Source organism: Puma concolor, chromosome E2 (assembly GCF_028749965.1).
Source record: "Puma concolor isolate L17-30 chromosome E2, mPumCon1.1.hap2, whole genome shotgun sequence".
Classification (NCBI taxonomy): domain Eukaryota; kingdom Metazoa; phylum Chordata; class Mammalia; order Carnivora; family Felidae; genus Puma; species Puma concolor.
This window is the reverse complement of record NC_141681.1, coordinates 54,652,504-54,666,089: the sequence shown is the minus strand read 5'-3', so window position 1 is coordinate 54,666,089 and position 13,586 is coordinate 54,652,504. Positions and strand designations below refer to the sequence as shown.

At 55.3% G+C, this 13,586-nt stretch overlaps 2 protein-coding genes across 6 annotated transcripts; one reads left to right on the top strand and one right to left on the bottom strand.

Annotated features, from left to right (window-relative positions):
* Window positions 1–1,162: 1,162 nt before the first annotated feature.
* On the bottom strand, window positions 1,163–7,854 carry BCL2L12 (BCL2 like 12). 2 transcript variants are annotated; one of them, XM_086690433.1, is made up of 7 exons: window positions 7,707–7,854; window positions 6,955–7,069; window positions 6,338–6,480; window positions 5,369–5,455; window positions 5,189–5,280; window positions 3,083–3,370; window positions 1,163–1,382 (listed from the first exon to the last, which is right to left on the bottom strand). In XM_086690433.1, exons 2-7 carry the CDS (start codon window positions 7,059–7,061, stop codon window positions 1,332–1,334), a joined length of 768 nt encoding a protein of 255 aa, XP_086546559.1. In that variant the 5' UTR covers window positions 7,062–7,069; window positions 7,707–7,854; the 3' UTR covers window positions 1,163–1,331. The 2 variants fall into 2 exon arrangements, with proteins under 2 accessions (XP_086546559.1, XP_086546560.1); XM_086690434.1 differs by lacking the exon at window positions 3,083–3,370.
* Window positions 7,855–7,908: 54 nt separating this feature from the next.
* IRF3 (interferon regulatory factor 3) lies at window positions 7,909–13,221 on the top strand. Of its 4 annotated transcripts, none has more exons than XM_086690431.1 (8): window positions 7,909–8,097; window positions 8,976–9,148; window positions 9,816–9,987; window positions 10,073–10,143; window positions 10,822–11,014; window positions 11,113–11,490; window positions 12,338–12,453; window positions 12,964–13,221. In XM_086690431.1, the coding sequence occupies exons 2-8, from the start codon at window positions 8,984–8,986 to the stop codon at window positions 13,129–13,131; spliced, it is 1,263 nt and encodes a 420-aa protein (XP_086546557.1). In that variant the 5' UTR covers window positions 7,909–8,097; window positions 8,976–8,983; the 3' UTR covers window positions 13,132–13,221. The 4 variants fall into 4 exon arrangements, with proteins under 4 accessions (XP_086546557.1, XP_086546556.1, XP_086546558.1 ...); XM_086690430.1 differs by having other exon boundaries at window positions 7,909–8,133; XM_086690432.1 differs by having other exon boundaries at window positions 7,909–8,137.
* Window positions 13,222–13,586: the final 365 nt, after the last annotated feature.

Sequence of the window (13,586 nt, the reverse complement as noted above, 5' to 3'; positions counted from 1 at the left end):
ACAAATCTGCCGTCTGTGAATGATGAGATTCAACTGTAATTGGCTTCCTTTGTCACCTTGTACAGACCGTTTTGTATATTTACAAAGAGAATTTTGTGAAGGGGGCTATAGCCCTAAAAAGGTGACAACCCCCTGGTCTATAGGTAGATGAGTAACTGGCCAAAAAGACTCAGAAGGAGGGGCACTTGTGTGGCTCAGTCAGTTGAGCATCCGACTTCTAATTTCAGCTCAGGTCATGATCCCAGGGTTGTGGGATCGAGCCCCACCTCGGGCTCTGAGCTGAGCATGGGCCCTGCTTAAGATCCACTCTCTCTTGGTGCGCCTGGGTGGCACAGTTGGTTGAGCGTCCGACTTTGGCTCAGGTCATGAGCCCCCACGTCAGGCTCTGTGCTGACAGCTCAGAGCCTGGAGCCTGCTTCAGATTCTGTGTCTCCCTTTCTCTCCTCTCTGCCCCTCCCCTACTCGTGCTCTCTCTCTCCTTAAAAAAAAAAAAAAAAAAAAAAAAAAAATTCTCTCTCTCTCTCCCCAGCTCACACACTCTACCTCTAAAAATAAAATAAATCTTCAAAAAAAAAGGGTGGTGTTCGGGGTGCCCCGTGTAGGAAGATCATAGCTTTCGTTTGGAAATAGCTGGAAAGACTTCATGGCCATCAACACAGGAGTAACTGGAATGCATAAATCATGCAACAGGAAAACAAAATGTAATTAGCTGGAATCATATCTGTAGATATCCTCAAGTCTGCAAGTATGATCAGGTGACAGACACTTGTAGGTGCTCCAAATAAATATTTCTAACAAGAATGAATTGGCTCTTTCCTCAAGTTATGAGCCAGACAGACAGAGAGAGAGAGAGAGAGAGAGAGAGATCTGAGCCAAATCTCCTACTTATTTATTTTTTGAAAATTTATTTATTTATTTTGAGAGAAGAGAGAGACACACACAGCGCGAGTGGGGAAGGGGCAGGGAGAGAGGGAGAGAGAGAGAATCCCAAGCAGGCTCTGCACTGTCAGCACAGAGCCCGATGTGGGGCTCAAAGTCACAAACCACGAGATCTCATATGACCTGAGCCCACATTGAGATGCTCAACCGCCTGAGCCACCCGGGCGCCCCCAAATCTCCTACTTACAACTCTAGTTCTCAAGATAAAGGACAAACCATTGAATACTTGAAAAAGTCTTTAATGTGAAAAAATTTAAAACAATTTCTTTTTGGCAGAAACAGGCAGGGCAACCCACCCCACAACCCTGAGTGGAACAGGAAGGTTTGGCAAAGCACAGGAAGAGCACAGAGAGACATGAGGTCTAATCTGGTAGCAGCTTCTGAGGAAGATCTCAGTCCAGGGGTAAGTTCAAGTCCACGGGTGAAATGGCCAGGATGCCCTCCTGGAGGGGAAAAGTGGAAGAACCCGTGAGCATTCACGCGAAGAGCCTGCCCTCCATTCACCATGGCATCTACGCCAGCCCAGCGGGAGCAGAGACAGGGAAGGCAAGGAACCAGACAGGGCGGGTGGACAGGGATCCAAAGAAAGGATCAGAGACCCCTGGGTGGATGGGGACGGAGTCCTAGAAAAAGGGAAGGAAAACAAAGCCCCAGGGTGGAGAGTAGACAGAGAGACAGGGAACAGAGACTCAGAAAAGGGGAACAGTCCTGGGGTTTTAACAATTAAGAGCCTTGGCTTTGTGTCAAAGTCCTAATTCCCATCCTCTGCATGAGGGACTTTCCCTGAGTCTCCATAAAAGCAGGAAAAAATCCAAATCCCATGAGGTGGTTGTGGGGATTAAGTGGAATCATTCCACTAAAGTCCTTGGCGGCGCACGCGGCCAAAAAATAAAAACAATTTCGCATAACAAACAAGCTTCGGCACCGAGCTCCAGACACGGGTACCCAGTGTCCCCTCCACCCTCATCTCCTCCCTGAGCCAGCTCAGTCACCTACCTCCTCCGAACTCCCTACTTCCGGCTCGCCCTCTACAGTATTCCCCGAGGCGGCCGCCAGAGGGCGCAGGTTAACACCTAAGTGAGCTCGCGTCCCTCTGCCCGGAGGGCTCTAGGGGGCCCCAAGCTCACAAGGCCCCGCAGGATCTGGTCGCCCCTTCTGTTGTCATCCCTTCGCTCACCCTCCTGAAGCGCTACTGGCCTCCTCTCTCTACTGGCTCCTCAAACACATCTGGCCAGCTCCTGCCACTCTGTGAGGCAATGGTTACATTCTGAGAGCAGGGCACACATCGTTCTGTCACTGAATCCCCACAGCCAAGAGGTAGGTAAGTGAACGGTGCCCGTTGGGCAGGGGCCGGGGGGGGGGGGGGACTGATGCTCAGGTAGCTGGGGATAGTTGCCAAGGTCACACTGCCAGCACACTGGAGCCCAATCCAGCTCTGAGCCTGACACTGGATTTAAAGCATTGAGTAAGGTTGCTAAGATTCCCGGGTCTTGTGAAGCTGATACGTCAGGGGCAAGAGAAAACAACAAATAAAAGGAAATAATAAGTCAAACAAGTGACTTCTGCCATCTGGAAGCAGCTGTCCTATAGAAGGAGGTAAAGCAACAAAGAAGGAAAGGAAGTGGGTGGGAGGGTATGGAGGTGGCCTCAGCTTTAAATGAGGACCCAGGGAGGCCTCGCTGCGGGTAACCCCCGAAGGGAGCAGAGGAAACGAGGCAGGGGACTATCCAGGCAAGTGCATTCTGGCAGGCAGTGTCAGAGAAGCAGTCACCAGGTAATCAAGCAAATGCCTACAGGGTGCCAAAGATGATCCCATTTTAGTCTTGACGACAACCCTCTGGGACAGGTACTTCTACTCTCCCCGTTTGACAGATGAGGAAACCAAGGCCCAGGAAGGGGCCTTACTTGCTTCCCACTCATAACTGTTAACGTTTGCCAGCATGGTTTAAGCTAGGCATGGGGTCTGCACGGATCACCTACTACTGGTGTACAGAAGGCGCGCAATGGACACAGAACAGATGAATAGTAGGGCTCCGAGAACACGCGTGAGGTCTGAAAAGAAGGCGAAGAAGCCACCCCCCTACCACAGAGACGCAAGTTACAAGTGGGTAAAGGGAGGCCAAGAGAAGCTTTGGCAGCTCACCCAGCCCCCGTGGGCCTGGATCCAGGGCGCGAAGCTGTGCACGTGCTCCACGCTGAGTCCGGCCAGGGTGCCCCCCAGCCCGGCCACGCGGCGGCTCAGCTCCATGGCCAGGGCCAGGCGGGCCAGGGGCTCCGGGGAAGGCGGAGGGGGCCCAGGGCAGGGCAAGGAGGGGCGTGCGCGACCGGGCAGAGGGCTGCTCTCCCGGCAGGAGAACAGCTCCACTAGGCGGGCGAAGGAGCCCGCGGAGAGGCGGGCCAGCTTTCCGCGCAGGGCGGGGTCCGAGGCCAGCTGTGGGGTGGGGAAGAGAAGAGGCCGGGTCTGCCTCGGTTGTGCCCCCGTGGCCAGCCAATAGGAGGATAGGAGGCGTGGCTTCTTGAAACGAGTGCGTTTGCTACTAATAATGTGAGCCACGCCCCATCCATCACACCAGCCAATCATAAACCAGCCTCTGATCTCTGCCAAACCACTCCTAGGAAAGTGGACGAGAAGTTAAGGCAAGGCCTGGACAGCCAATGAGGGCCAAGCCCCTCTTAGCCGAGTTCTAGAATGTTAATCTTATAGCCACGCCCCCTTACGGGTTCCCTGAGAGCATCTGAGGCCAGGCTAGTGCCTGCAACCTTGCCTTCCACCATGCAATATTACAGGATTATACACTGCCCAAGTTCCTGAGCCAATCAAGGTCCGTGACAGTCATAAGCCAGACCTCCTCCGCAGTCATTTCTCTTCACATTCTAAGTCATGCCCCTCTATAGTTAACAAGGGCTTCAGATTTTTTAAGTTTTGTTTTTAAGTAGTCTCTACACCCAAAATGGGGCTCAAACTCACAATCCCGAGATCAAGAGATGCATGCTCTTCCGACTGAGCCAGTCAGGCGCCCCCAGGGTTTCAGATTTCAGACAGCCCTCTCCAAACCAACCCCCCTCCCACCACCATACAGTCCCTAACTCCTTAATTGGTCTCAGTCAGTTTCAGAGATCTAGTTTGGAATGGCCACACCTCTTCTCTCTAGGCCACGCCCCTCTGGCGATGAATGCAAACCAGTTTAAAACACTATCCTGACCCTAACTAACTGTCCCTCAACACGTAGTGGAGAAACTTAGCACGTCTGACTCCATATTGCTTCTATTTCCCTTACTGCTGTGGCCTTTCATTTAGAAACTTCTGCTTAGCCCTGCACGTAGGCACGTTGCAGCTAAGATTTGCAAAGACCATATTTTACCCGAAATCTGCCTCACCATAGGAGATAAGGAAGGTACCTACAGGGGTCCCTGGGTAGCTCAGTCAGTTAAGCATCTGACTCTTGATTTTGGCTCAGGTCATGATCTCACAGTTCATGGGTTCGAGCCCCGTGTGAGGAGCCTGTTGGGGATTCTCTCTCTCTCTCAAAACAAATAAATTTTTAAAAATTTTTTAACATTTATTCAATTTTGAGAAAGAGAGACAGAGCATGAGTAGGGGAGGGGCAGAGAGAGAGGGGAACACAGAATCCGAAGTAGGCTCCAGGCTCTACGCTGTCAGCACACAGCCCGACATGGGGCTCAAACTCACGAACTGTGAAATCATGACCTGATTTAACCAACTGACCCACCCAGGCGCCCTCAACTTTTTTTCAAAAGGAAGGTACCTACAGAAATGACCATGCTATGTATGAGATTTACAGGAATGACATGACCAGTTTCCTGTACACTAAGATCAACTGACCAAGGACAAAAAACAGTTACACAACCTCCCTCCATTATCTACAGATGTCAGTCACCCTTTGACTCCCAACCCCCTCCTGCTTCCCCCCCCCCCCCCAATCCCAACATAAAAGAGGCCCAATCTCATGCTGAGGGAGATTGCTGTTTGGGTGGGTAGTCTGCCCGGTTTGCTCCTTTTCCAAATAAAGTCACTTTCCTTACCCCAACATCTTGCCACTCGACTTATTGGCCTGTGGTGCTGTGAGCAGAATGAGTGTGGACTTGATTGCGAACCCTTCACTGAAGGCTAGTCCCACCCTCTCCTCACTTGACCATCTAAAGAGAATACAGATCCAGCTTTGGATCCCAGGGCCCAACCATCCCGCGATTCCTATCTTAGCTAAGGGTGGAAGAGACCGCCCATCACCTTCTGGTTGATGACGTCTGCCTCTTCCTCCAGCAGGGCCACCAGCTTCCGCAGCAGGGCTTCCTTCTCTGTGGGTGGGGGACCCTGTAACTCTGGGGGGACGGAAGAGAATTCGGCTGGGAGCAGAACTCTGCCAACCCTTCCACCCTCCTCCTTCTCCAGGGCCCCTGTGTACCTCACCTGGGCTAGGTGGGGATCTCAGTTGCTCTTGGACCAGCTGTTCTAGCCGCTGGGCCACCAGAGCATAGAAATCCGGAGTAGCTGGGCCTGGGGTGAAAAGAGCCAATGATGGATCTCTGGGACATGGGGAAGTTATGGATTCTCTCCGTGTTCCCACCGCCTTGCCAGGTAGCAACGATTTCCATTTCACAATGGGGTAAACTGAGGCCCAGTGAGCACACTTGGCAAAAGACTTTTGTACTTTCCATTTTATGGTGTCCCCCCCCCCCCCCCGAACTGGACTGAGAATGTTAGAGCTGAACTAGACTTTGAAGATTATCCCAACCAAGGAAAGCAAACACAGGGTGCTCCAGCTATTATCACTCTATCCCTTGCTGGTTTCAAGTGTCATCAGCTGGTCACAGGACTCTTCTCCCCAGCGGCGAAATCCTTTTCAAGCTAGCTCTCCCAGTAGTCATTACTAGTCTATCCAGGCTCACATACGAGAGGAAAGAAACCTTCTGGTTACTCTTGATCAAGTCCAATGACACCTCCCCCCACTCCCCTCATTCCTACTTTGCTAGTGGAGAAAGATAGGAGCAAGGAAGAAAAGGAATGTTTCAGAGACCTGTAACTAAATGTCCAGGGAACTGTGTTTGAATGCCGGGTCTCCTGCCTCCCTACTGGGGATACTGGTGGGCTACAAAGTCCTAGGGAGAGGGAAGCATGCATGGAAGGAGAGAGGTAACAGATAGAAAGGGACCAAAAGTTCTCCTGAAGCCAGCTCACAGAATGGACAGACAGCAATGTAACTGGATGAGCTAGTCCAAGATCACTCAGCTCAGAGGGGGAGCACAGAATGGCGAGGGTAGTCCCCACTCAGCTCCCCCTCTGAGCTGAGTGATCTTGGACTAGCTCATCCTTTCCAGCTTTAAGAATCAAAGCTCCTGGCCCTGCCAGTTCATGGGTGATCTAGGGAAAATCTCTTACCAGGCTCTGAAACATAGCATGGGCGGAGGGGCAGGGAGCAAGGCCGAGGGGACTCAGGGGGAACCGCTCCTCGCCCCAGGGGGCAGGGAAGACATCTTCGAAGACGGCTCAGGAAATCTGTTGGCTCCTCCTGGGCAGGACTCCTGGGGAAGGGGACCTCAGAGAGTGACCCCGGAGGCTCCTTGCAAGCAGTCCCTTTTTCCTCCCCCTGAAGGCCTCTCACTGCAACCCCAGGGACAAGGAATAGAGCCAGATATAAAGAGAGGGGAGGGGCGCCTGGGTGGCGCAGTCGGTTGGGCGTCCGACTTCAGCCAGGTCACGATCTCGCGGTCCGTGAGTTCGAGCCCCGCGTCGGGCTCTGGGCTGATGGCTCGGAGCCTGGAGCCTGTTTCCGATTCTGTGTCTCCCTCTCTCTCTGCCCCTCCCCCGTTCATGCTCTGTCTCTCTCTCTCTGTCCTAAAAATGGATAAACGTTGAAAAAAAAAAAAAAATTTAAAAAAAAAAAAAAATAAAAAATAAAGAGAGGGGAGTGCAGGCAGGCTGAGACCAGGCGCAAGAGTCAGAGGGGGCCCCGCCCCAAATGCAGGCCCCTGAGGGAGGAGGGCAGCTCCTCTTACCTGGGTGGGGTTGGAATGGGGGACCCGGCGGCCTCACCTCGCCTAAAGAAGGCCGCTAGGACTCTCAGCGTGTCCTCCCGGAGCCCCAGCTCTTCCGAGCCTGCCATGGGGGCACCTGTGAAAGAGGGAGCTGGGGGATGGACTCCAGGGTTGCACTGCATTGGAGGATTGGGGCCCAAACGCCTAATCCCTGAATAAGGAGAGGATCAGGACTCGTGAGTCCCCAAGGGAGGAAGGGGCCGAGAGTCCGAATTTCTAAGTCCTTTAGGGGAGTTAGGGCCTGGGGACCCAGATTCTTGAGTCCTCAGAGAGAGAAGAGGGATGAGGAGGAAGACCCCTTGATGCTTGGAGAGGAAGAGGCTGGGGACCCGGATTCGTGGGTCTAAGGAAGGGACTGGGAGCTGGACTCTTGAGTTTTCGGAGAAGGGGGATGGGGAATCTGGATTCTTCAGTCTGAGAGAGACGAGAACTTGGGGCTCCGACTTCTGGGTTCTGAAGGCAGATACCAAGCTTCTCAAGCCTTTAGAGAATCGGGAACTACGAATCCCAGCAGGCTTCATGGCAAACCTTCCCCTCGTTCCGCGCTAGCTCGCCGCGCAGCCGGCCTGGGAAGTGTAGTTCCACTATCTGACTGAGGCTGGCATCTTGGGGACCCGGGACGCGTGGATGTCGGGGAAGCGGGACTGAGGTGCCCGCTCCTAGATCCCGGCCTCTCCCCTCCTCACCCCAGCCCCCGCGAACGTCCGGCTTACCTGGTGCCGGGAGCCACCTCCCCCTCCTCCTTCAGTGGACTTGCGTAAACTTTTAGAAGTTCAACTTTCCCGCGCCTGCGCAGTGGGTCGGGTTGGTGCCGGCCCTGTCGCCCAAGGGGCGGTGCGCGGGATGCCCACTTAATTTGCATGTGACGTTCCCAGCATTCCCTTGGCCGGAAGACCTTAAAAGGTATGGTTGGGAAGTGGGGGGGGGGGGACGTCCGGGCTCTTGGTGCCGCCTCTGGCTCAGGAGTCTGTCAACCATCTGAAGATAAAGTTTTTATTTCGTGAAATCGATAGAAAAAGAAAGGGCCACTGCTCTGAAGCTCAGCTGACGAGAAGGAGGGTGTGCAGCTGGAAGTTCGAGAGCTATAGGACCCCAAAAGCAGGGGTGGGTCCTAGCACTCTGCGCGCCGAGACCCTCTGCGTAGGTAGCAGGGCGGGGGGGGGGGGGGGGGGGGGCGGGTAGCTGGGGAATTGGTGACGTCCGGAGTGAGAAATGGGTGAAAGGATGGGTCTACCCTGATAGCACAGAGGGGCACTGTGTACTCCAGGGAAAGTGAAGCAAAGAGGAGAAAAAGCGAAGCAACCCGGTGCTGGAGGTCGGCTGTAAAAACAAAACAAAACAAAACAAACAAACAAAAGGAAAGAAAAAAGTAGCGGGGCGCGGGGAGGTTGCGGAGATCGGAGGCGTCTGCACTAGGGGATGAAAGGAAGACTGGACCCTGAAAGTGGAAGGCAGTCCACTCTATGAAGTGTGTGTGTGGAGGGGGTGCCCTAGAGGAGGGAGGCTGTTTGAGGGGGGATGTGGATGGAGGGTCTACGATGGAAATGGGGGACGGGCTCTTCTGTGGGGGAATTGTAGGAGGGGTCAACAACAGGAATAAATACGGGAGGTAGAGATCTACAAGTGAATAGCGTCTGCACTGAAATAACTAGGGGAGGCTCTACCTTGGAAGTGGAGGTGACTGCGTTGGGTGATGTGGGGGAGGGGAGAGGAGAAAAGGGTTTATAACGGAAGAGGGAAGGTTCTACGCTGGCGGAATTGAGGAGGTAGAGGGCCCGGACAGAAGCAGCTAGAGAAAGGGGGGGGGGGGTGTCTCGAATTGGGGAGCCTCTCCAGAGGATGAAAAAGAAGGGCTCTTATGTTGTACCCAGGAAAATATACGTGAGGGACCCTGCACCGCGGTCCCGTGAGAGAGAGAGGTCTGGGTGTGGCACCCTCAGGCCACATGGGCCCCCAGCCCACGAACTGCTCTCTAAGCGCAGGCCGAACCATGGGTACCCAAAAGCCGCGGATCCTGCCCTGGCTGAAGTTGCAGCTGGACTTGGGGCGGCTGGAGGGGGTGGCCTGGCTGGACGAGAGTCGCACGCGCTTCCGCATCCCGTGGAAGCACGGCTTGCGCCAGGATGCCCAGCAGGAGGACTTCGGCATCTTCCAGGTGAGTGAGCTTCCCGGACGCCCGAAACCCTGAGCTGCCAGCCAGGCGGGATGGACTCCCAGGGGGTGGAGCCGGGAAAGCGGGGTTAGCACGCCTGTGATCGGCCCGAGCTGACGCTGGCAGTTGGAGGTGGGTGGAGTTAGGACAGGACCCGGCCGGGTTATCGGTGCCGTGCCGGGGTTATCGGTGTCGACCGCAGGCAATGTTGGAGCGGCCAGTTTCCGGGAAAAGAACCGGAAAAGCGGGGTAATTTCTCGAAGGAAATGCATCCTGGGGGATTCAGAGCTCGCAGAGGGCGGGGGGCTTGGTCATAGAATTCTGGGGGCGGGGCTTGGAACCTTAGAGGCGAGACTTGGCCCCCAAGCTGAGGTGATGCCCCACCAAGTTAGAATATACCAGTGGTGCGGTACCCCGGGTTAGAGTGTGAGGGGGCGGGGTTATTACAGGGTATCCTGGGGCAGGTTGGTGGCAGAGTTAGACACCCAGTAGGACCTGGAAGTTTGGCTTAGAAAGCAAAGGTTTTCAAAAAGTGAAGATAGGGGACCTTGGGGTGCAGAGAATCCAAGGGTTTAGGGATGGAACCTTGCCAGGTTAGAACGTGCCAGGTTAGAACGTTGGGGCAGGGGGTCTTAGTCACCCTCACTATCCTCGTCAACTGGATCCCCAGGCCTGGGCCGAGGCCAGCGGCGCCTACACTCCTGGAAAGGATAAACCTGATTTGCCCACCTGGAAGAGGAATTTCCGATCGGCCCTGAACCGGAAGGAGGTGTTGCGTTTAGCCGAGGACCGGAGCAAGGACCCCCACGACCCCCACAAGGTCTATGAGTTTGTGAACTCAGGTGTGCCAGAAGTGGGGCTTCACGTGGAGGGGTGGGATTTTGAGTGTCCCCGACACCCTTCTCCACTTACCACCTTCCTTGACAGGAGCTGGGGACTTTCCTGAGTTGGACACCTCTCCAGATACCAATAGCAGATGCAGTCCCTCTGCCACCCAGGTCAGAACGCATCCCAACCCTCCTGCCCTCCTGCCTCGGGCCCGTCTTTCTGTCCCCATGGCCTTGTTCAGGCTTCCTTTTCTCCCCCTGGACCTTCGCCTCCGTCTTCCTCCTGAGCCTCCCTTCTCTCCCCTGCGGTCCATCCCCAAACTGAGCTAAAGCTGACCCTGTCCCTCCCCCGCTCATAGCCCTGCCATGGTTTCCTGGCATCCTCAGGAGAAAATTCCGTTTTCACCAGGCATTTAAGGCCCTAATATACCTTCCCAGAGTTTCATAGCTTCCCTTGCTATTTAGGGCACCCTCAGCCTCCCGGGAACCCAGAACCACCCTCCCCTTGGTCTTGCTGATGTCTGCGTTGGGGCAGGTCCCCCTCTGAAGTCGTGTCCAGCCTTCTCTGCCCAGGTCTGGCTTGCACAGGGCCAGATCCTGGGGCCAGATTTAGCCACTCCCCTTGGGCCGGCAGTAGGCCCAGCATATAGCAGAGCATGTATTTTGCCATTCTGTGCCCATGGTGGTCTCCCACCCCCACCCCCAACTGGAAGCCCCTTGAAGGCAAAGCTCAGCTGTGACTCCTCTCTGGGTCCCTACATTGCTGGGCACAAAGGCCTGGTCTATATGGCGTCTCCAGAAAAGGCTGTGGAAATGCCTGGGTCCTTTTCTTTTTTTCCTTCTCTCCAGGAAGACATACTGGAGGAGTTGCTGAGTGACATGGCCTTGGCCCCATTCCCAGATGGGGGGCCCTCGAGCCTGCCTATGGTCCCTGAGGAGACCCCTCCATTCTTGCTGAGCCCCAGCGTAGACATCCCTGCCCCCTGCCCAAACCTGCAGCCCCCGGAAAACCCACTGAGGCGGCTGTTGGTGCCTGAGGAAGGTGAGCACCGACTGTAGGGTGGGAGGGGCTGGGGCGATGGACCCCCTTATGCTCACTCAATCCCCCTCCCCCTTCATGTCGCTGCTGCCGCTGCCCAGAGTGGGAGTTCGAGCTGACTGCCTTCTACCGGGGCCGCCAAGTCTTCCAGCAGACTGCCCTCTGCCCAGGGGGCCTGCGGCTGGTGGCGTCAGATGCAGATCAGACACTGCCTGGACAGCCAATAATCCTGCCAGACCCCGGGGTGTCACTGACGGACAGGGGCGTGATGGGCTACGTGAGGCGTGTGCTGAGCTGCCTCGGTGGGGGGCTAGCTCTGTGGAGGGCGGGACAGCGGCTCTGCGCCCAGAGGCTGGGGCACTGTCACACGTACTGGGCCTTGGGCGAGGAGCTCCTCCCTGACAGTGGCCACGGGCCCAGCGGCGAGGTCCCCAAGGATGAGGAAGGAGACGTGTTCGACCTGAAGCCCTTCGTGGCAGGTGAGTGAGGCAGGGTCTTAGCTCTGCTGTGGAAAGAGCGTACCCCAATGGTTCAGAACTCTGAGGTCCGGAATGGAATTCAGAGGACTGAACTTCGGCCTGGGGCAAAAAGACTGGATTGCTCTGAGTCTGTCGGAGAAGGGTCTCCTCTGCCTGGAGCCGGTAGGCGGCCGGGGGCGCGGTGTGCGGAAGTGCTCGAGGAATTACCTGCCACGGTCATCACGATCACCAGTTATTACCACTTACCAGGATAGGGGGCCAGAGAGATGCAGGAGAGAGAGGTCCTTCAGAGCTTTGCTGTCCAATAGATAATGTCTGCAGTGCTGGAAACGCTGTGTGTGTGCGCTGTCGGGCATGGTACCCGCTAGCCGTGTGTGGCTACTAAGTACTTAGAGGAGGGCAATGCAACAACGGAGGAAGGGACTTTTAAATGTTGACTTTAATTAGTCACAACTTAAATGTGAATGGCCACAGGGGCTACTGGCTCCTATCAGGAGAGGGTGGCCTTGGGGGGGTTGAAGAGCAGTTAAAACTGCCAACCACCTGGGCCTCCAGAATCCTGGAACGTCCCTGCGGGAGCGCGCTCCTGTGGGTGTGTGTGTGTGTGTGTGTGTGTGTGTGTGTGCACATCTTCCAGCCCCACCCCATGGGAGGAGGAATGTTTAAGATTGTGCCACCACTGTGGGGACTTGGCCCAGATCAGCGGCCATCTGGTCATGGCAGTGTAGGGATGTTGGGCTTCAGGTCAGGGATGAAGGTGAGGCTGTTTGTTACTCAGGTCTGGGGGGCAGGGAGGGGGAAGGGGAGGGTCTTCTTCCCATGCCTCACTAAGCTCTCGGGCCTCCAGAACTGATTGCCTTCATTGAAGGAAGCGGACACTCACCACGCTACACCCTCTGGTTCTGCGTTGGGGAGCCATGGCCCCAGGACCAGCCGTGGATCAAGAAGCTCGTGATGGTCAAGGTGCTGCGGGCCTGGGCTCCTGGAGCTAAAGGGGGGGGGATCTTAACAAAGGGCAGAGGAACTACAAGTCCCAGAAGCCCCTCTGAAAAACTACAACTTCCAAGAGTCTCTGCAACCACCAGATTCTCATCCAGAGGAGCTTCTGGGTGTCCCTCTTTTCTCCTCACCCCTACAACCTGTTTTGAACTCTCAAAACCATGTGGAAGGCGGTGGACTACGAGTCCTCACAGTCTCTGTGAGGAACCACAGCTCCTAGGAGTCCTTCTGACCACAAGCTGCTCAGCCCTAGCTTCTGGGAACCCCTCCAGCACCTCAGCCCTAGGAAACTTCTTGGACCTCTGGTGGTTGTGGTTATAGGGAAAACTACAACTTCCGGCAGCCCTGGGCCAAATAGTTCACCCGGAGTTACAGTGTAGGGGCTGCTGGGAGTTGTAGTCCACTCAACCCTACCCCTGCCCATGAACCAGGTGGAGTGTTTTCCCTGACCGGTTTCCCCCCCACTTCCTGCAGGTTGTTCCCACTTGTCTCAGGGCCCTGCTGGACATGGCACGGTCAGGGGGCGCCTCCTCACTGGAGACCACCGTGGACCTGCACATCTCCAACAGCTACCCACTCTCCCTCACCTCGGACCAGTACAAGGCCTACCTCCAGGACCTGGCCGAAGACATGGATTTCTAGGTCACTGGGGAGATCTGACCCCTCACTCCTCATGGATGATGGCCTCTTGTGCCCTCACCTTGGCCAATAAACTGTTTCTTACCACGGTCACCACTTGTGTGTCTGGTATTCAGGGTCTCTGGGCTAGCCCTGACGCAGGCCAGGCATTATTCCTTCTTAGGGCATCAGCTGACCCCTCTGTGCAACCCACAACCCAGATGCTCACTGCCCAAGGACCAGACACTGCGGGGGCAGCTGATACTGGTCACCTCCTTTCCCCTTCCCAGGGACCTGGTGAGGAGGTGTGACAGTCACCTCCGTTTTATAGACCAAGACACTGAGGCTTGGAGAAGAGCAAAAGTCAGACAGTAGGAAACACAGGACGGGTTAGAAACCAGGCCGGATTCCAGGGTTGCTGCTCTGCGAGGGAGGCCCCAGGGCAGAATCTAGAACCTCTGTCTCGTTTATAAACAGTT